This window comes from Leptodactylus fuscus, chromosome 3, assembly GCF_031893055.1.
Source record: "Leptodactylus fuscus isolate aLepFus1 chromosome 3, aLepFus1.hap2, whole genome shotgun sequence".
Lineage (NCBI taxonomy): Eukaryota > Metazoa > Chordata > Amphibia > Anura > Leptodactylidae > Leptodactylus > Leptodactylus fuscus.
Window position 1 is genome coordinate 98,205,243 of NC_134267.1, and position 24,010 is coordinate 98,229,252.

Genomic DNA, 24,010 nt, shown 5'->3' on the forward strand with positions numbered 1-24,010 from the left:
CAGAAAAAGAACAGCTAAAATGCTTTAGGTTTCTCTCTGCTTTGCCACTCATATTTCATTTTCGCCTTCACCCATAAAAACGTATGGGGCAAAAAAGCTGGTAAAATTAACACGCTTCGATTAAATGAAATCTCATTCACTTTCTTGAGACTGTAAAACAAAACAGCCCTTTACACAAAATGTCCCCTTATCTTAAAGAGGTTTTCTCACTTACATAGCCATTATTAAATTTTTAAAAATTTAAAGTTAAACTTTGTTTCCATATTTAAAGAATTTAGATTTTTGTGCAGTTTTTAAGATTTTCTCTTACCATTGTAGTGGTGACAAGCTTGTCTTGATCTGTTACCAAAGCATCTGACCATGAATGCACAAACTTTCCATGGTCTGGAACTTGTCAGAATCCCTGTCATAATTTCCTTATTGTGGACACGTTATCAGGCAGGAACACTATGTGTATGAGAAGATAACCTAGACACAATAAGGACACCGTGACTGGGTTTTTGACCGGTCTCAGGTCAAAGCAAATTCCTACATTCATTATTGTATCTACTGACAACATAATATGGCAACAGATCATTACCACTGGGGTGGTTAGAGAAAATCTACAAAATTCAGCAAAATTTCTTAGTACTTATATTTGGAAACAATTTTAACTCTTCATTGTCTGCAAATTCAAATATGGTTCTGTTCATGAGTAAGCCCATTTAAGAAACGTAAGAGCTAAGGCAAAGTCCTTGCTATAACACGTAGAGCTGCCAATATGCTCCACTATTTAGAATGGCGGTAGATGCCCTGATCTTACCTCTAGTGCTCCATTATATTAATGATTAGCGTAGTAAAGAAATTATTATATCCCACATATATACAAATACAGCATATGTCAGTCTGCAATTGAACGTTCTACTGTATTCTGTGATGTCATGTATTTTGCCTTCTGTAACCTGAATCAACAATGTAATATCTGGGATTTTACAGAAAACTTTGGGGTTCACTACACATGAAGTAAAAAATAATTTATCATACTCTGGGGCCTTTTCAGACCCCAGGAGGCCCAGGGGAAGTGTAAGAAAATAAACAGTTTTACTCACCTACTCTATATTCACCTGAGGGAAGGTGAGTATAATTGTTTATTTTTTACACATCCCCTGGGCCTTCCCCTATTATGTTCCTGGATCAAAAGTGACCCTAGAGTATAATAATCTCACTACTGGTTCTATCCAAACTTGTTTGACCCAAAGCTAATTTTTAGGTCTTACAATATTAACCTAAAATGAAATAACTCAAAACAACAAATACATCAATATAATTGCATATTGTTAGTATCTGTTCACATATATTGTGTCACTGTAGGGTACTTTATGCAATATATATATATATATATATATATATATATATATATATATATATATACATTATATATATATATATATATATATATATATATATATATATATATATATACAGTATATATATACATATATATACTTTAATGCAGCCAACAGAATAAAAGTTTGCACTCTAGTCCCTCCCAATAGGAGAGTAGCTCAAGGGGGTGCAGAGCTAGCAGTTGCTACCAGGCTCTGGACTCTGTAGGGGTCCCAAAAGATTCGTCTACCACATAAAATATACCACTATTTTAAAAGGCATAAGGTAAGTGGGTAGAAATTTTGCATTGGGGCCCATGATCTTCAGGTTACGCCTCTGTCTCCCAGGCCTCTATTTGAGTAAGCAACATAGCTAAGAAGTTGGTACTATAGAATAAATACAATAGGGAACAGGTTTGTACTGGGGTTTCCTCTGACTACTATTTTAGTACAAGGATAAATGTGTTGGGTTTATAAAGAAATACTAATTGTTTTATCATCTTCTCTATCTTGTTTAGGAGGACCAATAAGTAAACTTAGAAATGACCCAGTACGAATCATACATGAAGCTGTGGATGACACGTATGATTGGATGCATGCTATCTTCTCGACTGTATCTGACTTCATATCGTTTGATGATGAGCGAAAAGGTATGTGCATCAGATTATCTGCATATTCCTTCTCAGGTTTCTTCTGCATGTACTGTTATCCTTCTGTGCAGACATGAGGCTGACTGTGTTTCATATACATAAAGTCCTGCATGCCTTGTCCAATGTCAATGATATGTTTAACTCCAGTTATTTAATTGCAGAGTTAAACAGAAATGGGACAAAAATACAAGGCTTATTGTATGTTTCTTCTGAATGACTATGCAAAGCGTACTCTACTTTATATTATCTGAGGATTGTGTTGTTCTTGGTTATACAGTAAATGTATTTTATTGCAGTATATAAAACAGATGCAACAGTGCAGAGTCTGTCACAGCTCACGTTCATCACAGTCGGTGCAAGTCAAACATCCTTGTCATATTGTAGAGAGAAAAAAAAAGACAAATTCTAATTTATCAAATTCCAATTATTCCAATTGTTTTGTAGGATTTATAAGATGGTAGGAAGATATCCCCTTATTTAGCCCCTTTGTTGGAAACTGCTTGCTTGTAAAGAACATGGCCGTGGTGACATATTGCTCATAATCTCTAGTAGTCATATATGCTTTATACAGTCAGATGTAGAAAAGTCACTATGTTCAGCACCCAATATGCTGATTAGCATTTTTATTGTCAGGTGGGTGGTTCCAAGTGGAATAGGCAGCCCTGGACCCGCCCATTTGGCAATCATCATACTGGATATTAAAACTCACAGTAATTATTGCTCGGGAATGGAGGGATAGAAAAAATAATGCCTATTAAAGAATGCAAATAATTTGAGTTGATGAACGAAAATCTATAAAACCTGCAGCACCAGACACTTTATGGATCAAGTACGATGCTGCTTTATACATGTATCCTAACAATAACAAATTTGGAGCATCTTTTCTTGCTACTTTGTATTGTTCAATTTATCTGCTTTTCCTCCTAAAAATGTATGAATAAATGGACAAGTGGGTGTTACCATTTGGTGGAATGTCACTATATGCTGCTACTGTCTAATCAATGTTGACCATATAGACTGTATACAGTTGCAGCCAAAAAAAACCCACACCATTTCACAAAATGTAATGATTGTAGCAAAAATGATTTCTTGTCTTTTTCCATTTCTATCCTGTTCTCTCCTGGATGAAGAGTATTTGGCAATTTTGTACATGTACAGGGATCCAATTTCTACGCATCACATACATTTGACAAAATCCACTGGTGGTGCATTTTTTTTTTTGGCTGCCACTGTAGATACACCTCTGTAACAAGGGACCAGTAGTGCCCACTTGTCAATTTGTATAGAAGAATTAATAGGACAGAGGAATGGCATTACATGAAGTTATGAGAAAAGATGCTCCCAATTTGTTACATTTTGAGGAAAACAATTAAAAAGGCAAAACTGGTGCAACAAAAACAGCCAAGCAAAAAGACCTTAGACGTATCTAGAGAACTGACAGGTCCATGTGAAGGTAATACAATAGATGTAAAAGTCATCTAATAGAAAAACACAGATAGCACATTCTGATATTGTGAGCTGAACAGACCTATCTCTGTTACATCTGAAACGTCAGCCTTTATTTTCTTAAGGTCTATCATTTCAGAGCATGGCTACTTCTCAAACCCTTTGCTATATTAGAAGCTGTGTTCTTCAAGTGTTGATGTAAGGTATTTTTACACAGAGTTTTGGATGCGATACTTACATTGATCTTGATGTATTTACTGGCCAAAGATACAGCAGAAACCAAACCTGAGAGCTCAAAGAAGAAACATTTATAAAGAATTTATCATATTATTTTTTACATTTAGAAAGTAGAAGGTGTATATACAAATGTACACTGCTAACAGCATTATTGTTTTGTTGCCTTCTAATTACTAGTATTATATTCATTTTATATATATATATATATATATATATATATATATATATATATATTACACATTTTATATCAAAGTTGTATTTACTACGTAGAAATGTATTGTAAGTGGATTTCTGTAGACTGCAGCAGCCATAATTAAGTGCCTGAGCTATGTTCCACATTATGCCGGAGATCCTTCAGCTTTCCAGTATTAGCATATCTCTAATTAAAAGGAAACTATTTTTGACAAATGTTTGTACGCTGATCATTGTTTAGACTGTATGATGGATTGTGTTGGTTGCTCAGCTGCTGAAATGCATATGAGATCTAGCTCCAGATTAGAAATAATCCTAAATAAACATTTTCTCTAAAGGAAAAGCTGCATAGATATTCCGATAGTTTTACTCAAATCATCAATTAAAATTGCACAACTTAGAACCTAAAGCCTGGAAGTGATAATAATCTTAATATAGAGTTGAGTCCAATTCCAGATCCAAAGGCATTTGAGAAGATATTTTTGCAATTAAAGGGGTGTTTCTTCAAAAGATGTCCAAGGTGACAGGTTCCTTTTAAAAGTTGCATGATAGTATTGTAAATTATAGATTTCATAGACCCCACTACAAGAACAAGGAGGAGGCTAGCAATGTCTTATATATTGTAACATTATATATCTTGGTTAAATGATCAATTGATGTAGGAATCAGTATCATGGTTTGAAATGTGTAGACAGCTTTTTTCTACATACAGTAGGTCTACCCCATGGGTATGGTTTTAATCTGGAGATAAAATAATGGTGTATTTTAACCCTCAAATGGAGCTGGTGCTGTTTTAGCTGGTGCATTCAACAACTATGTACTAACAATAACTGGTGATAGAAAAGACCCTTTAAATAGGTATTTCATCTGACAAATATCCACACATTATACCTAAATGCCTAATATATGGATGTCACACCTCTTGAACTGCAGGAGCCACTTGTTTTTATAATAGAGAAAGCAATAATATTGTCTGTCCATAACTGCTATAAACTTCAACAGGTAAATGTACATCCAAATAATGGCAAATATATTAAACCTGTCCCTTTTATATCCATCAGAATGGAGTGGTGGTGGCACAGCTGTACTGTTGCTCCATTCATCTCTATGGGACTGCGATAGATACTCGGGTGCTATACTCTTTAGTAGTTCCTCAGAAGTCAGTGAAGTGGTAGAGTGACTGCTATCCCATTCAGGTGGGACTATAAGGGACAACTCCTTCTATACAGTGCAACCCTTTTGAGTCCAGACCAATATTTCTTAAGCCATCAAACTGATGAAGAATGAGCTTTAGGGGGCCACATGGTGGCTCAGTGATTAGCACCACAGCCTTGCAGTGCTGGAGTCCTGGTGTTCAAATCCCACCAAGGGCATAAAACCATCTGCAAGTTGTCCGTATGTTCTCCCCTGTTTGCATGGATTTCCAGCCCATATTCCAAAAAAGACATACTGATAGGGAAAAATGTACATTGTGAGCTCTATGTGGGGCTCACAATCTACATTTAAAAAAAGAATGAGAGCTTTAGGGACATATTAGAGAAGGGTCTTGATGATCTCTGCACCACTGTAAACTTAGCCTGAATTATGTCAAGGCTCAGGTCCATAGATATCATAGAATTCAGCCATCATTTTTGCCAGAAAACTAACTTAAATGAGGGTGAATCCATCGCTGTCGGTGGCCCCATCCATAGCTTGCTCTTACTACAACATCTTTTTGTAAAATAGCGAGGGCAATGTAAACTGTTGCAACAATTTTTGTTGCAAGTCCAGTTTAGAAAGTCACTGCTTTCATTACAAAAATGGCCAAGGAGTAGAACCTGATAAATCTGCCCCTATGTTTGTACCACATACTATTGAATTGTTTTGGTCATATTATTGCATGCCAGAATATATAGAAGTTTCTCAGTTTTGCAAGTGTGATGTGATTTTTTTATTCTGAAGAAGCAATGGGTGATCATTAATATTTTTGTATAATGCATGCTAAATCTAACAGTTTGGATAACAAGTGACTGTTGCGCTAACACCTGTGGGACTTGTGAAGCATATTATATGTATTACAGGCATCTAAATATATCTCAGAACTGCTGTAAGAATGTACCCGCATCCAGCAAAGGTGTCTTATGAGTTTTTTTATTTTAATATAGGACTTGCAGAGCCGCCAGTGAAAAAAATAGGTTAGTTTCTTTTTTTTTCTCATTTGGCAAATGAGAGGAAGAGGAAATTCACATTATTTAGCACAGTCATTTCTGCTTTAAAGCTGTAAAGTACTTAAAAGTTTAAGCTCGTAAAGTAGTTAACAATAGGCGAATGGGTGGAAAATCTTTGAAGGCAACTTTATAGGAAGCCCACAACATACAGTACTGTAATTGCTGTTGTCAAAAGTAAACGTCTTTCAATATTCATGGTATACTGTATTATGACAATCCCACACACTACTATATAGAATACTGATATAGATTTTGTAGAATACAATTATTTTTTATATTAATGTGAAACCTTTTCTGTAAAGGATGAAGTTCATCATAAACCTGGCTGCAGTAATGAGAGATGAGTCTCCTTTGCGCCACTCTATTCTTGTTTCCCTTACAATTTCTCAAAAGCAATGTAAAGAAGTAATGTTCCGATATCTACTATATGGAAAGGGGTCCTACCTTCTGACCATCTTTAAGAGTCTTTTAGAACTGTTTGTATTTAAAAGAGGTTCACATCTGTGTTTGAAATTCCATTTGGGGGTCTGTTTCCCCCGAACGGAAACCTATATGCACAGAAAAGCAGTTACCTGTGAAAACACAAAGATCCCATAGACTCAGGGGTGAACCCGCTCCTTTCGCCGCCCAAAGCAAACAATAGAAAGGCGCCCCCCCCCCCGGGAAGAGGGGGCGTGGCGGAGCGGAAGGGGCGGGGCTTAGCAGAGGGGGCAGGGCGTGGCGCCGTTCGCATGCAGAGAGTAGGCACGGAGTGTGAGGGGAGGTTGCTGGAGCAGCGCTGCTCCAGTGGCCTCCCCAATCCACCGCTCGGTGCTAAGCCAGTCCAGGACAGCTTGTCCTGGACTGGCTTAGGTAAGAAAAAATGCTGCCCTCCCTGGGGCCCTGCCATAGCGCCGCCTGAAGTGGTCGCTTCAGGTCGCCTCATGGGAGGTGCGGCGCTGCATAGACTGCAATGGGATCCGTGTGGTTTCCGCAGAAAAGTGGTGCTTGCATGTCTTTTCTCTCCACATTTTTTGTGTGGAAATCGAGCAGAAACCATAGTGATCCCTCACAGCCTATGGCAGGGGTAGGGAACCTTGGCTCTCCAGCTGTTGCAAAACTACAACTCCCAGCATGCATACTTGCTCTGCTGTTCTTGGAACTCCCATGGAAGCGAATAGAGTATGTTGGGAGTTGAAGTTTCACAGCAGCTGAAGAGTCAAAGGTTCCCTACCCCCGGCCTATGGGGTCCGCATGTTTTCCCAGGTAACCACTTTTCTATGTGTATAGGTTTCTGTTCGGGGGTCCCCAAACGAACTACCCAAATGGAATCGCGAATGCAGATGTGAAGCGGGCCTGAGGGATAGTATAATGTTATCTCTTTACCTTTACCCAAAAAACAGTATAGTGATTGAAAATTCAATTGCTCATAAGATACTGCGGGAAATTTATTATTTCTTCTACACAAGAAAACTCATGATATGGAGACGCACATTTAGTTCAAGGTCCTTACTTGCGCCATACTTGTGCATAAAGCCCTGATCTGCTTTTGTAAATGTGAGCAGTGCGGTGCAGGGATCTGGTTGGGCCGCCTCGTCAAAAATCTTCACTTCCCTGCACCAGTTAGGCCGTTTATTAAGACTGGCATAGGATATTTTCAAAGAAACAATACCTGAGCATTCTTTACTAGAAATTTGAGTTGTAGTGTTCCTCTGTTATTCACCCTGGAAATGTATAAATAAATTTGTACTTGTGGTGATTATTGGCTTTACCATTAAGGATTGTCCATATACAGTATATCAGTGCTTATTGTATAGTGATTGTACAGATCCATCTACTTCTAGACCAGGTGTTGGACTCCCATCAATCCCTGATTTATAAACTGTCCTAAGGATAAGTCAAATATTTTTGATCTTGGATAACCACTTTTAAGACTTTCAGGATAATATTTTATGGAACTGTATTATCTTTAGCTACTTCTTATACTCTCAGCTGCAGAATCATTGGTGCCACAAAAACTTTTATAATCCAGATATAATAGGGAAGCAGAAAATGAAAAGTGTAAAGCAGACCATGCACATTCGAACCAAAACTGCCATATTCCTTTTTAATGCAGAGTGAACCCTATAAACAAGATGGAAAAAATTATGATAGAATGCTAGGTTTTTATTACCTCCCCACCAAAAACCATTAATAAAAGCTAATTACAGCATTATATGTACCCTTAAATGTTGCAACATGAAAGTGCAACTTGTCACGCAAAGAGATACCGACAGAAAAATAAAAAAAAGTTATGAATTTTGGAAGGTGGGGAAGGAAAATACAGAAAAGTCACCAAGCATTAATGTACAAACTACCCTGTGTCCGTAAAGTGTCAAAGGGTATGTTTATGAAGTATTATTTCATGCTGTATTTTATGCAGTTTTTTAACCAGTTGGAATCAGCCTGGAAAATCTCCTTAGGTCTCAGTCCCTGCAAACTGGTTGGTATTCTAGCAAATTCCATCCACACATTGTATAAAAAAACGCGTAGCAGACATGCTGCGATTTCCAAAACCATTGCGTTTTTGGAAATTGCAGCATGTCAACTATACTTACGGAAATGTTGGCCGTTTCCCTGTTGGTATAATGGAAGCAGAAAGTGTGAGACCTTTTTGCAGTGGCACCTTAGCCTTAAATTGTTTTTAATGGCAGGAAGGCTCTGATGTACTTGTTTTTTTTCGCCCAATCCTGTAGTTTGAGCACTGAAAGGACAATGGCATCATGTATTTAACTGGAAAATATGGGAAATACCAGTACTTTGAAGAAAAGCAACTTGAATATGTTTTATCTTACTAAATCCCACCTATTAACATTATGGAACTGCAATAAAACAGTTGAATACATTTGTAGGATTATCTCTAACACTAGATATATAAAGGTGCATTTCAATGTCATACTGGGAAACCAGCTGATACCATAGTATATTCACTTACCGTTATCTTCTGTCATGAATCAAATAATACAATTAATATCAGCAATGTCACTTGCCAAACAATCTATTATACTGAATCTTAGTTGTTACTTAGGGGAGATTACTAAAGATGGTAGCCAAGTAATAAATGGTCGATAATGAAGATTATATGTTAAGCATGTGAGATGCTGACAATACACTAATGAAGGTAATACATAAATGATGGATCAGGGAAAATTAAGTTACCATAGTGTTGTAGTATAGATTTATTCTATACAGCATAGTGCTCAAACATATTTGAAATGCTTTCATATATTCTTTACAGGTAAAAATCTGCCTGACACGAGCTGGGTTCAACCCAAATATCCCAAATTGTTTGATTTTTAAGAAAATGAAAAATTGGGGATTAGTCAGATGAACTAAAATGTCCACTGCGATATACATTGCAGTAAATTATTATACGTTGGGGTCTTCAGATCCCAGAGTATAAAAATACATTTATACTTATCTTCTTGGGCCTCCTCATGGGCCTTTTGGTCCTCCTCATGGGTTTTGGCACTTTCCTGGTGATGATATGCACCTGGGGGTATCTCTGAGGCCTGTGATTGGGCCACAGTGGTCACATTATACTATAGATATATATATCTACACATATATAATTGTTTTTATTTTTTACACCTCCCTTGGGCCTCCACCTGTTATACTCTGGGGTTTGTCCAAACTCGAATCAGGGACCCAAGCCACCCGTAACCAAAATAAAACGAATCTCAAATACTAAACCTAATTATATCTCATCAGCTCATCCAAATTATATTTTCATCTTTATTTCCTTTAACTTCGCCCTACTAAATATGTAGCCTGGTCGAGATGGATATAAATTATTAATTTTGCAACTTGAAGACATTTCAAAGGAATCACATTTAATGGCAATGAGAGAGGAATAGGAAACACTTGACTTTAAAATATACCGTACTGTTTGGCTTTTTTTTTTGTACATAAAACACATAAATCTTGAACTCTTTGGGTTTGAAATTATAAAATGTTTACAAACATTCTGTGTATTGGCAGAAGCGTATGCTTAGTTCTGTTCCCTGAAGGTACCAGCCGCAAATCCAGGAGCACGCAGGAAACCAAATAATGATAGCTATGTATAATAATGGAAGACCATAACATTGGAAGACCTTAAAGGTTGTCGACCTACAGCCAATCGTCATTACAGTGTACTGTTTTCTATTGCCAGCTGAAATCTGTGCTCTGCTTCTCACTAAGAGTATGGGTGAGCAAGCTCTTGGATCTTATATGATGCAATGAAGCTAAGATTGAAGGAGGGTCAAACTGATTTTTCAGACAATTTGAAACCTACCTGATATCAATTGAAAGAAGAGATTCTCAACCAAATTTGATGTACCACCTGTATTATTTCTGGAGATATCAACAGTTATGGCTACGACTAAATGGATGGTAGCTGGCCTTAACAAATAAGTTATGCCAGATACATTCAAAGGAGTATCATGAGTCTGTTTTTGGTTTTGGACACAGTACATATTCAATTTGAATGTTTTGAGTTTTTTGAGATTTCTGAAAATTGATTCATTTTCTGCAGTACAGTAACATTAGCAAGCACAGTGTAACAGATAGAGTGGCTGCATTCTCTCTCTGTCAATGAAACCTTCTTCACCAGTCCTAACACTATGCTTCCCCAGTACCCCCACACTATATTACCTGTGCATTATTGCTATCTATCTTAGTATGAAGGACTGAAACTCTATCTCTCCAATCTCTCCCCAAAAATGGACTGCCTGCCTGGGCTTCTTATACTGCCTGGGTGATCAGTGACTTTTGACCTATAGTCCCTCAGAATTGGCTGTTTCCTGTCATGAGGCCTATTATGAATGAGGCCTATCTGAGCTCACAGGTCTGTGATTTATCTCAGTTTTCTCCATGCTTTCACATGACAGTTTTCAAATTAGTTGGTTTGTGCAAAGTTTATGAGAAGCCAATATTTTTTTACCCAGTTTGTCCCAAACTGATTTGCTGAACTCTAATATGCAGCTACCCCAAATCTGCTTATATCTCCGGAAATAATACAAGTAGAACTCTGATCTTGGTGTCATACAACCACTGATCTATGTTGTAAAATGCCACAAATATATCTGTTTAATTTACCCCTAATGGAAAGAAGTGTATAAATTTTAACTGAGTAGCTGAGTGGATTTAAGAGTAGGATTTCACAGAAATGAGTCAAAATTTGTTAATATAGTATATTACAATATGTAATAGCGACTAAAATACTGCCAGAATATCAAAAGTTATTTGAAAGTTTTAGTTACTTTCTAACGGTGGGCAGGACAGGGAACTAATAGGGTCTATTCCCCAGTTGTCTAAACTATACAAAGCTCCACTTTCTACTATTTCCTGTAGCATTTGCTATTCCTGCCCATAGAACAAATACTAAATACAGAATAATATAATGACAGATGACAAGAAAAGGGATCTGTAAGCTTCTTGGTCTTTTACATAGCTGGAAAAGTGATGGTTTGGCTCTCTGGAAAGGATTAAACCCACTTAACATACATTTGCTACATTCAATGAACTGAACATTGGATATGGCTCAAAATATTAATAATGATAAATATAATAACAATAATAACATTATTAATAATAATAATAATAATAATAATAATAATAATAATATAACACATAATAATAATAGTTAAAATGACGTTCTTCAGATTTACTTGTCAGCATCAGCAATAGATGCATCAGATCTGTATAATGTAAAGATAATTTCCTAATTGATGTTTTGATATACTCCTTTCAGGTGGGATACAGCCAACAAGAAGAGGTAATGATCTTCATTTAATGCTTTTTTTCAAATCTACTTATGTAGCAAACTACACTTACTGTTTAGGCTGAACATACTTTTTCACAATACACCTTCATGGAATGTCTGGGTGTTTTATGAGATTACATGCAATGCTCTTCTTTTCTCTACATGTCAGGTTGTGTTCCTATTTGCAGCTCTCTCTTATAGTCTTTAGGCAGTTTGTATGGACATAATCAGTTATGATCTGTTATGGATTTGTTATGAGGAGTTGAGATGCCCCATTGACTTATAAAGTCTCATTGACTTATAAGGGCTATATATTTTTTTCTTTCAGAACAAAGTAGTATGAGTTTCATAAAACAGTAGAAACCTAATGTAATAGACTAAACCAAGTTTGATCAGATTATAACAGACTGCATGAAATTAGCAATATTTTTAGCTGGGCTTTTACTTTTGCCTTTAGCTGACCATTCTTGGGTCACTTAGTAATAGGAGAACTGAGTAGAGGAGTAAATGAGTAGAAGGAGATGTGGAGTTGTCTTTCTCAATGAGTACAGTGCTGGTAACCCATATGATAGGTGCAGTCACGACCAACTGCTGGAAGGGAGGGGGACAAACAGAGAATAATCTCTTTTTGAGTTGTATTTTGTTTTACATGGGTAACATATAATGGCTGACAACCTGAGATATCACCCAATTCACTGCCTGCAGATGTGAAAACCAAATTATCTACCTAAATAGTATATAAATCTGTATAGCTGTATTATGCCTGTTTGCTTGACAGTTGTTTTTACAGTAATTGTACCCCTGGCATATTGGGATTCAGGCAGATACGGATGGAGACGGTCTTGTCAGTTGAAAGAAACTGTGAAATTGATGTCCATTGAATTTTTGGAGAATAGATAACTTTTTAAAGAAAGTTGCTGGCCTAGATTTACTAATAGTTAGACAGTACAAGCTTAGAAAGGCCATCTAAAAATACTCCAGATTTATTAAAGTGGCTGATAATAAATCTGGAATATCTTTAGACGTTTTTTTTTTGGTCCGGAACCTGAGGCGGAAGCCGCCTCAGGTTCCGGACCAAAAACTAGGTAGCCGCGACTGAAAGCCGGTGCACTTCACCAGCATCCAGCCACGTATTCCGCTCTGAATTAGGCAAATGAATAGGCCTAGTCCAGAGGAGGGAGTGTCTTCAGGCCGAATTGCGAGGCGAAACGGCCTGAAGAATGAGCACCTCACTTCTTTTTCCAGGAAAAAAGAACTGACCGGCTCCCATTGATTTCAATACGAGCCTTCTTTTTGGTCAGGATTTTGAGGCAGATACGGCCTTAAAATCCTGACCAAAATACTCATTGTGAACTTACCCTTAGACAGTTTAGTTGGCTTACCTTGAGCCAGAAATTTAGAAAACAATCCTTTTTACAACTACAATTTTTTTTGCACATTGTGGTGCATTTAAGTCAATATCCACCTTTTTCTGAGAATCCACACCATAAGTCTAACAAGTTACATTTTTTTAGCCCAAACTGTATGTGCCAAAGATGAGCCACACTGCACCAAAGATACACCATGTTTTCGGCAGTGTCTAGTCATAACCACTATAGTGGTATATACAGTATGTATGTGAATGTTATCATAAAGCACTGCAGCACCCATGCCCTGGAATCATTCTTTAACATTTGGTTTAGTGTGTGGCCATTACATTGTTTGATCATCCGAGCAAACCTAGGTGAAATATGATGGTTATAAATCGAATGAAATAAAACAGTAGTTATTATGCCGTGATTGCTTTTCTAACCATTGTAGAATAAGCGATTTGTCAGGAAGAATGCACTCATCCTCTCCAGAAGAAACATTACGAGCACCTTTTGTCCACAATATTTAACAACAATTCTGATTAATTCCTAGTTATTCTTTTTTCCAGCATAAACCCTTTATCATGTTTGTCTTGCTCAGCGGCATAAAATTTAACAAGTACACTAACACTATGACATGAGGTCAAGCGAAAGAGGCATGAGAAAATGAGGCGTTTTGTGAATGCCTACAGCGTAATGAGGGATCTAATAATAAAATGCATGCTCTAAAAAATATACGGCCTCTACATAATGTAATAAACTTTTCACAAACTGTTCAGTTACCAAGGCAACAAAGATTAGCCCAGCAGCTTCTACATCCTGTCATTTCTCTGAATACTAGCTGGTAATATTAGGATTTATTAACAATGTGTCACGTTGATAAGGATAAATTGCATGTTTTACTCTGGGCATGTTAGTCTTCTTTAAAATGAGATCCTCTTTATCAACTTAGCAATATAATATGATGTGATTACCAGAAAATTAAAGCTATTTGTCATAAAGGAGGTGACATATCAAAACACTCAACAGGCAAGGAATTGACTTCTAAATGCATTTTTATTATTTCTTGTGCATACATTCAGCGGTAATGCTGCAGGATCATTTGCCTTTATTTACTGATATGAAAAGAATGACTCTTGACATGATGATACAATGGCTGATTTCATTTACAATACATTAACTAATGAATGTATTATTCATTTCGAATTATAACATAATTGTAACAAATTCATCACCTTGTAAGAGAAATTCAGAAAGAACACGTTTCATTTTTTGTGACAGTGTTTATAGTAAATGCTGTACGTTTTTTCATAGTATCATCCAAGTATTCGAGTAACAAACAGTATAGTTCATATCTGCACTGGGTATCTATCTGACGCAGATCTGACACAAAGGAATCCTTCAAGCCCAACTTTTGACAAAAAAAAAAAAAAAAAAAAACACACACCAGACTGATCCCATTATAGTTAATCCATACATTTCTATAATTAAAAGGACCATTTTTCCATTCTTCTGTTCCTGTGACAAACCAGAAAAATGGACTACAAGACACAGTTGTGAACAACATAGCATATCTCTAACAGTAATGCAAAGATTTGAATTCATGAATCTTTGTGTTTTTATTACATGGGCAGAGACCATACTTATTAATTTAAACACATTGTGTAAATACCTAAATATTACTTAAAGAGCTGCTATCCCTGGATTTTTGCTATTTTAGATAAACATATGCCTGAATAGCCTTTAAAAAGTCTATTCAGGTCCTGCTAATCATTTGTTAAAAGACCCCCCATTTTAATGAATTACCTTTTAAACGTATATGTAAATGAGCCCTACCGTGCACCATGCGCATTCCCGTGCACCCCTCACATCATAATCTGTTCACGTCCTCCTCTCAGGCATATTCAGGCATATGTTTATCTAAAATAGCGAAAATCCAGTGATAGAGCCCCTTTAAAGAGGACCTTTCACCATATCCGGGCACATGCAGTGTTATATACTGCCAGAAAGCTGACAGTGCGCTGAATTCAGCGCACTGTCGGCTTTCCCGATCTGTGCCCGGTGTGAAGAGCTTACGGCCCGGTACCGTAGCTCTTCTATGGTCAGAAGGGCGTTTCTGACCATTAGCCAGAGACGTCCTTCTGCCTCGCGGCGCCTATCGTGCTGTGCTGTGGAGCCGGGAGGAACGCCCCCTCCCTCTGCTCACACAGCTTGTCCATAGACGAGCATTATCAGGAGAGGGAGGGGGCGTTCCTCCCGGCTCTCACAGCACAGCGCGATAGGCGCCGCGAGGCAGAAGGACGTCTCTGGCTAATGGTCAGAAACGCCCTTCTGACCATAGAGCACTACGGTACCGGCACCGTAAGCTCTGTACACCGGGCACAGATCGGGAAAGCCGACAGTGCGCTGAACTCAGCGCACTGTCAGCTTTCTGGCAGTATATAAAACTGCCTGTGCCCAGATATGGTGAAAGGTCCTCTTTAAAGGAAGAGTTAATGAACCATTACAGCAATCTAGATATTTAATACATTACAATGATGTTTTCATTTTTAGTAATTTTGTAATATTTAGCTATTACCCAAAATAAGCAAAAAGAAGACATGCAGGTAAGATGAGAGAGCAGGCATGGAGGAATCAAATATGCCACGTCTATTTCAGAATAGTCAGCAAATAGAAGAGATCTGGAGCTGACTTAGATAATGTCAGTGGAATGTAATGATTTTGCAGAGATTCACCAACTATCTAATATGTATGGGGGCTTTTTGATTCTCCCTCTATGGAGAGTGTTGAGGGAGTAAATGATCAAGCAGTTAGATCTTGGCTGCCTGATGTTTCACACTACTAAGAACATGTGCACGTCCAACTAAGTTAAGGGTTAATGCTTTTGGGGTATCAGACAGCTGTAAACCTAACAAGCTTTTAGCTGGCTTAAGTTTCATATTACTAGCACCCCAAAATGTAGATAACACGCTACCTGCTGCTGTTTTTAAAATAGCTTTTGCTCATAAGTCGAGATTTGGTAAAAATTTCTCAATATTGAAAAAATGTTATATGTGCACTTCTATGTGATTGACAGCATTGAAGAGTTACATGCAACATATTACTGAATATTTCTAATGAAAAGGAGAAGGAGATAAATTAAAGACTTGTTTTCAAAGTTCACTGGCTAGTAGAGACGCTGCAGATTTGTCTTCTCCTTACCGGAGTCAATAGAGCCCACTAACTTCTAGCAAGAATGGATGTTTGGGATAGAAAAAGTGAGAAATCTAATAAAATAATCCACTCTTCTCTAAAACAAGCTTAGATACCCACCAGTTAAGAGCTGCCAGCCTTTTGGTTCTCCAAAAATGATCACACGACCCATTAACTCTACAAGAATGGTTATTAAAGATGGAATCAATCTTCCAGTTAGAAGAATTACCATAGCTATCTGGAACCTCTTAAAGCATGGCAGCTCTGCCTTAATTTCACCCACGTGGCTTTCCTATGTTCTTGAAAGTCTCTTACCATAACAGTCTAAATTTTGGATGTCATACCACCTCTGCTGTTAACATGAGTATACAGGCATGCATATGTACTCCCACACTTTAACCACAAAAGAAGACATCGTTTAGGTATCTAATCTCCAGTTTCCTCCCCCTCCCCCTCATTAAAGGAACAAAAAAGACAGGTCTGATCTCTTATCAGAGGATTTGTTTTTTTGTTCAAGTTATTCATTTTATTATGTATTATTAACATTGACAGTTGTTCTATTGCCATTTCTCCTAATATTTGTGATATGCCATAAAATGACCCCAATACTCTCTTGTGCTAGTGTATATACTATGTGGGGAAAGTAGCTCGGTAGCAGCAGTGGTGCAGACCCTACCAGTCAAAGACAGGGGCACAAAATATGCAGAAAACAGGTTTATTTAGAAAATAAATAAATAAACCTTGACTTCAGGCACAAAATGAGCAAAATAAAATACAGCCTTAACTTCAGGCAAAACAATAAGGAACAAAATCCTGCTCGTTTGAGCAACTAACTAAAAAGTAATAATAGACTAACTATACTTATGGCTTACTAACTGTTATAGTCTGTTATAGTATAGCAGGGTTATTTAAAAAAAATAATAAATGAAAACCCTGCGTAGTCCAACTGGGCTCTGAACCGCGGGAACACCCTGGTGTGAACAAGGTCTGGCAGTTAGCATCACTTCCAGATCACTACACCAACCGGGTGTGTCCTCTTAATTCACAGAGGAGGCCTATGCAGCTCAGAACAGCCGCTACAACTACTGTAACAAGAGAGTCTAGTCAGAACCTATGAACCAGACAAAAACCAGTACTCAATGTGTGCTACCAGTGCAACCAGAACAAGGCAGCTTACTGCCCAACTAACTGTGTGATTCTAACTCACGGGTAGATTCTAGCTAAGGCCAGCTAAAGAGTAATCACGCTGGAACCCATTCACACACAACAGACATGAGGATCTGGAATGAGACTAGGGCATCGGGCAGAGTTACCTGGCTCCTTAAATAGGGAAAGGGCGGTCCCAACCAACCAGCCCAGCTGCCCACACCAGGTGCACATTGGCTGACACCCATGTCAGTCAGACAACCAACCACGCCCTGCTGCTGCAAGGAAAGTTACCCCCTGCTGAGCAGGTCTGTATGATACACATGATACAGCCTCACTGGACTCAGAGTAGCAGGACAGACCCAGACGCCTCCTCTCACTCCCTGGATCTGCCCTGAAGTGCAGGCTCCTCAACCTTTTATGGGCCAGTAATGAGCCCCATGACCCTCACCTGGGCAGAGGCCTACTCCATACTTGCCCTGGACCGTACATAGATCAGAATCCTGGGGCTGATATAGCAGGACTCCAGCACTTTGCCTGTCACCTTCTCACATATACTATACACTTCTATAGTATGCATATTTGTATATTCTGGGTGCCACATTGCTAAACAAATAATAAAACTTAAATTAAAGTTGTATCTTTAAGAAATATAAAAGAAGTAAAGAATGATTTCTAAACAAAAACTGTTGAGATTACATAGCTAAAGACCCAACACCCAATGGACCAAGAAAAACACAATATAATAGAAAATAATACTAATGTGCCTTGTAGACAGCTTTGCATAAAAAGATATCCTATATTTATTAAAACATAAAATCTGTACAGAAATGCACAATCATGAAACACAATTCAGATATTACCATTAGGCCCAATTCTGGGAAACACACCTATATCGGAAAAAAATAACCCCTCAGCTCAGCATCACAACACCTCACTGACAGACAAATCTAAACTGTCAATGCTGGATAGATTTTACAGAAACATTGTAGCGCTCTGATTAAAGTCAACCAAAACCCTGCTTTGCAGTGGTGAGGGGCAATAACAGTTGTCTTTGTTCAATGTCTCTAGGTTTCTTAGGCAACCAGGCATTGATCTATATGGAGCTACCTTCCAAATGTTGGCACTAGAGCAAGTTTTCCTTTTTCCATCAAGTAGAAATTATATGCATATTCCTTTACTTTAGAACTCCTAGTACATATATGGCCTATATACTCTATAAGCTCAAGATGGCTGGTAAGGGAAATGTCTCCATAAAGAGACATAGTACTTCTTCTGATCCAATTAAAAATAAACTTTGTTGTAACTATTTTTCAGCATTTTAGAGATTTTAGTAATGACAATTGTTTGGGTTGTGTTGATTGATTATGATAGCTGATAAGAACAACCTGGAATGTTTTTGCACTCACTTTCTCCTTTTAATGCTGTTTATGTATTTGCAATTCATGGACAGATTGAGAGATTTTTTTGCAGAATGTTCTCTACGACTAATTAATTCACCTAGTTATGCATCCATATGATTTCGTTTTGTTCAAAGTTTATTTAAATAAGTCTGAATGATGGCGTGAGCATATTGAGGTCATGTTTTCCTGTGACTGAAAAGTTACTAAATATTTATTCCCAGGAAATGACCTAAATCTTCTCATTATAGTGTATAACATTGAAATTACCCGATGTAACCCTCGACTTTTACTGAAATCACAGTCACTGACTACAGAAGTGTCCACCTTACCTGAGCTTTGAATTTGGTTACTTAAGGACTACAATTTCATATAAAACCAATTAAATAAAATATAGCAACATCTTAGCAAAACCCTTGACAGCCTGAAAAATCACAACATAATTACTAGACCACACATGTAAACATATATGATAGGCATCTCCTAACAAAGTATTGTAAAATCATGTTGTTTTTGAAAGCTGGTTATCTCATGATATATCTGGACATGTTCAATCAATTGGAAAGGAAAGAAAGGACACATCTGTATGTATAAAGTTCTTGATTTAGCAGGTAATATTGGCTCGGCTACATGCCAGAGGATAATATACTTTTTTATCACTAATGCTTATTTATGTTATTATCTTTAAGCATTATCTAACTAGATTCTATTTTTTTTTTCTTTCAGTTGTTCATATAGAACGAGAAGAAAAACTTGAAAAGTTGCAAGTCAAAACTACACCAAGACGTAAGAAAATTCCAGAACATAACTAATCATCTAGAAGTATTTCTTTTAGTATGTTAAGAAATGTGTGAAGTACTAGGCATGTAAATGAATGTGTGTTAGACAATGAATGATTCTTGAAGTGAAGCTCTTGTTTGAAGCCGCATCAGCTATTACTGTTACTTAGAGAATTGCATTTTGAGCTGTTCTCTAATATAAAGCTATTATCAGAATCACTCCCTTTATAAATTGGAATGATTCTAATAATGCAATTGCATGATTGCAAGGAGATGAATTTACCCAACACTTTTACCTCTATTTCTTCTAAGCCAGTACTATTATTAAAGGAAGGAGTCACTTAAAAACAAGAGGACCCTTCATCTCCTCAACTAAATTCAACTCTTTGCATTTTCCAATAGGAGATGTGCCATTGATGTGCAATCCACCTCAAAATTGGCCTAAAAAAACACCTCCCATTCATTTCAACGAGAGTCAGTACAAGTTTTTTTCCTCTAGCTGTTTTTTTTTTTCAGCTAGAGGAAAAATAAGCGACATGAGCTATCTTCCTGTGAATTCCGCCTTGAAAAACCCATTGAAATCAATGCGAGGCTATAAAAATGTGACATTGTTTTTTTACACAGTTTTTGGTGCATTTTTTATGTCATTTTTGAAAAAAAGATTTTGAAAAAAATTGCAAACTTTTTTAAAGGGAAGGTTTCAGATCCATACCGTGTGCTTGAGCAAAAAACAATAAATGCCACATAACCACATCAAGTAAAAAATAAAGTGTAAAAAAAACATTTCTTAATTCCTGAAACTATTTTTTTCAGCCTGCAAAAAACTCTGTGTGAAAATACACTAATTTTTTTTTTCTATTTTGGTGAAACGATTTGTTTAAATAAATAAAAGAGAAAAATACTCTCAGTTAAATAAATATATCAGACCTAGGCTGGGTTCACACTACCATCACTGTCCGCCATGGGGTTTTCATTGTAAAACCCGGGGAAACTGGACAGGGGACGGCTTGCCAGCGGTCAGCTTTAAAACCCATTCATTTGAATGGGTTTTTAAAGGTGACCGCCAGTGTCCGTATGTGGCCTCTCCACATGGAAAGAGGTTTTTTTGCATGAACACAAAGTCGTACATGCAGGACTTTGTGTCCGTGCAAAAAAAAAACGGTTTCCAGGTGGAGAGACCGCAGCCGCATATGGACACCGTGGTCACTTTTAAAAACCCATTCAAATGAATGGGTTTTAAAGCTGACCACTGGCAAGCCATCCCCTGTCCAGTTTCCCCAGGGTTTAGTACGAAAAAACCGAGGCGGACAGTAGCGATAGTGTGAACCCGCTAATAACAGTTTTTTGGCTAAATTATAAGACATTACCGAATACAGTACATAAAATAAATATATTTCTATATATTATCCTTAGTATTAATGCTTGTTTGGAGCATGTTAGACATAGACATTAGTGTTGAGCGAATAGTATTCGATCGAATACCTTGCTGGCATAGGAATGCGTGTAATTGGCCGAACACCAACGGGTTAAACGCATAGAATCTACAAAGCGTTTAACCCCTTGGTTTTCGGTCAATTACACGCATTCCTATGCTGGCAAGGTATTCGATCGAATACTATTCGCTCAACACTAATAGACATATAGACAGTAACTCTTCCCTTTGTAAATTTGAATTTTGCAATTTTTTTTCAGTTATTCATAAAGACAGGCCAGTAAAAGAAGAAAAAGTTGAAACGCTAAAACACAAAGGTATGTATATAAATATAAGATAACTAGAGATGAGCGAACACTAAAATGTTCGAGGTTCGAAATTCGATTCGAACAGCCGCTCACTGTTCGAGTGTTCGAATGGGTTTCGAACCCCATTATAGTCTATGGGGAACATAAACTCGTTAAGGGGGAAACCCAAATTCGTGTCTGGAGGGTCACCAAGTCCACTATGACACCCCAGGAAATGATACCAACACCCTGGAATGACACTGGGACAGCAGGGGAAGCATGTCTGGGGGCATAAAAGTCACTTTATTTCATGGAAATCCCTGTCAGTTTGCGATTTTCGCAAGCTAACTTTTCCCCATAGAAATGCATTGGCCAGTGCTGATTGGCCAGAGTACGGAACTCGACCAATCAGCGCTGGCTCTGCTGGAGGAGGCGGAGTCTAAGATCGCTCCACACCAGTCTCCATTCAGGTCCGACCTTAGACTCCGCCTCCTCCGGCAGAGCCAGCGCTGATTGGCCGAAGGCTGGCCAATGCATTCCTATGCGAATGCAGAGACTTAGCAGTGCTGAGTCAGTTTTGCTCAACTACACATCTGATGCACACTCGGCACTGCTACATCAGATGTAGCAATCTGATGTAGCAGAGCCGAGGGTGCACTAGAACCCCTGTGCAAACTCAGTTCACGCTAATAGAATGCATAGGCCAGCGCTGATTGGCCAATGCATTCTATTAGCCCGATGAAGTAGAGCTGAATGTGTGTGCTAAGCACACACATTCAGCACTGCTTCATCACGCCAATACAATGCATTAGCCAGTGCTGATTGGCCAGAGTACGGAATTCGGCCAATCAGCGCTGGCTCTGCTGGAGGAGGCGGAGTCTAAGGTCGGACCTGAATGGAGACTGGTGTGGAGCGATCTTAGACTCCGCCTCCTCCAGCAGAGCCAGCGCTAATTGGCCGAATTCCGTACTCTGGCCAATCAGCGCTGGCCAATGCATTCTATTAGCCCGATGAAGTAGAGCTGAATGTGTGTGCTAAGCACACACATTCAGCACTGCTTCATCACGCCAATACAATGCATTAGCCAGTGCTGATTGGCCAGAGTACGGAATTCGGCCAATCAGCGCTGGCTCTGCTGGAGGAGGCGGAGTCTAAGGTCGGACCTGAATGGAGACTGGTGTGGAGCGATCTTAGACTCCGCCTCCTCCAGCAGAGCCAGCGCTGATTGGCCGAATTCCGTACTCTGGCCAATCAGCGCTGGCCAATGCATTCTATTAGCCCGATGAAGTAGAGCTGAATGTGTGTGCTAAGCACACACATTCAGCACTGCTTCATCACGCCAATACAATGCATTAGCCAGTGCTGATTGGCCAGAGTACGGAATTCGGCCAATCAGCGCTGGCTCTGCTGGAGGAGGCGGAGTCTAAGGTCGGACCTGAATGGAGACTGGTGTGGAGCGATCTTAGACTCCGCCTCCTCCAGCAGAGCCAGCGCTGATTGGCCGAATTCCGTACTCTGGCCAATCAGCGCTGGCCAATGCATTCTATTAGCCCGATGAAGTAGAGCTGAATGTGTGTGCTTAGCACACACATTCAGCTCTACTTCATCGGGCTAATAGAATGCATTGGCCAATCAGCGCTGGCCAATGCATTCTATTAGCTTGATGAAGCAGAGTGTGCACAAGGGTTCAAGCGCACCCTCGGCTCTGATGTAGCAGAGCCGAGAGTGCACAAGGGTTCAAGTGCACCCTCGGCTCTCCTACATCAGAGCCGAGGGTGCGCTTGAACCCTTGTGCAGCCTCGGCTCTGCTACATCAGAGCCGAGGGTGCGCTTGAACCCTTGTGCACACTCTGCTTCATCAAGCTAATAGAATGCATTGGCCAGCACTGATTGGCCAGAGTACGGAATTCGGCCAATCAGCGCTGGCCAATGCATCCCTATGGGAAAAAGTTTATCTCACAAAAATCACAATTACACACCCGATAGAGCCCCAAAAAGTTATTTTTAATAACATTCCCCCCTAAATAAAGGTTATCCCTAGCTATCCCTGACTGTACAGCTATCCCTGTCTCATAGTCACAAAGTTCACATTCTCATATGACCCGGATTTGAAATCCACTATTCGTCTAAAATGGAGGTCACCTGATTTCGGCAGCCAATGACTTTTTCCAATTTTTTTCAATGCCCCCGGTGTCGTAGTTCCTGTCCCACCTCCCCTGCGCTGTTATTGGTGCAAAAAAGGCGCCAGGGAAGGTGGGAGGGGAATCGAATTTTGGCGCACTTTACCACGCGGTGTTCGATTCAATTCGAACATGGCGAACACCCTGATATCCGATCGAACATGTGTTCGATAGAACACTGTTCGCTCATCTCTAAAGATAACATTTTGTAAATGTCAATGAGAAAGATTTTGTTCCTGCCTCTCTTTTGGCTTTATCCATATGTAAATATCAGATAGAGGTGTGTCTCACAGGAGTAGCTATAGAGAGGAATGTCCTTATTTCATAATGTCAGCTCTACATAAACTAATGCCAAGCAAATTAATTTTCTTTTGAAATGAACGAG

At 38.6% G+C, this 24,010-nt stretch overlaps 1 protein-coding gene across 23 annotated transcripts in view; it reads left to right on the plus strand.

Annotated features, from left to right (window-relative positions):
* LOC142197592 (uncharacterized) overlaps window positions 1-24,010 on the plus strand; it is a 490,495-nt gene that overhangs the window by 51,143 nt on the left and 415,342 nt on the right. For 19 of the 23 annotated variants that reach the window (XR_012715324.1, XM_075267993.1, XM_075268011.1 and 16 more), the window contains 5 exons: window positions 1,883-2,014; window positions 6,034-6,063; window positions 11,849-11,872; window positions 19,674-19,733; window positions 21,419-21,475. Coding sequence is in view for 22 of the 23 variants with exons in the window: in XM_075267993.1 (XP_075124094.1) it covers window positions 1,883-2,014; window positions 6,034-6,063; window positions 11,849-11,872; window positions 19,674-19,733; window positions 21,419-21,475 (303 nt within the window). In the remaining variant the exon portion in view is untranslated. The remainder of the gene's footprint in view (window positions 1-1,882; window positions 2,015-6,033; window positions 6,064-11,848; window positions 11,873-19,673; window positions 19,734-21,418; window positions 21,476-24,010) is intronic. The other 4 variants (XM_075268009.1, XM_075268000.1, XM_075268006.1 and 1 more) reach the window with 4 other exon arrangements.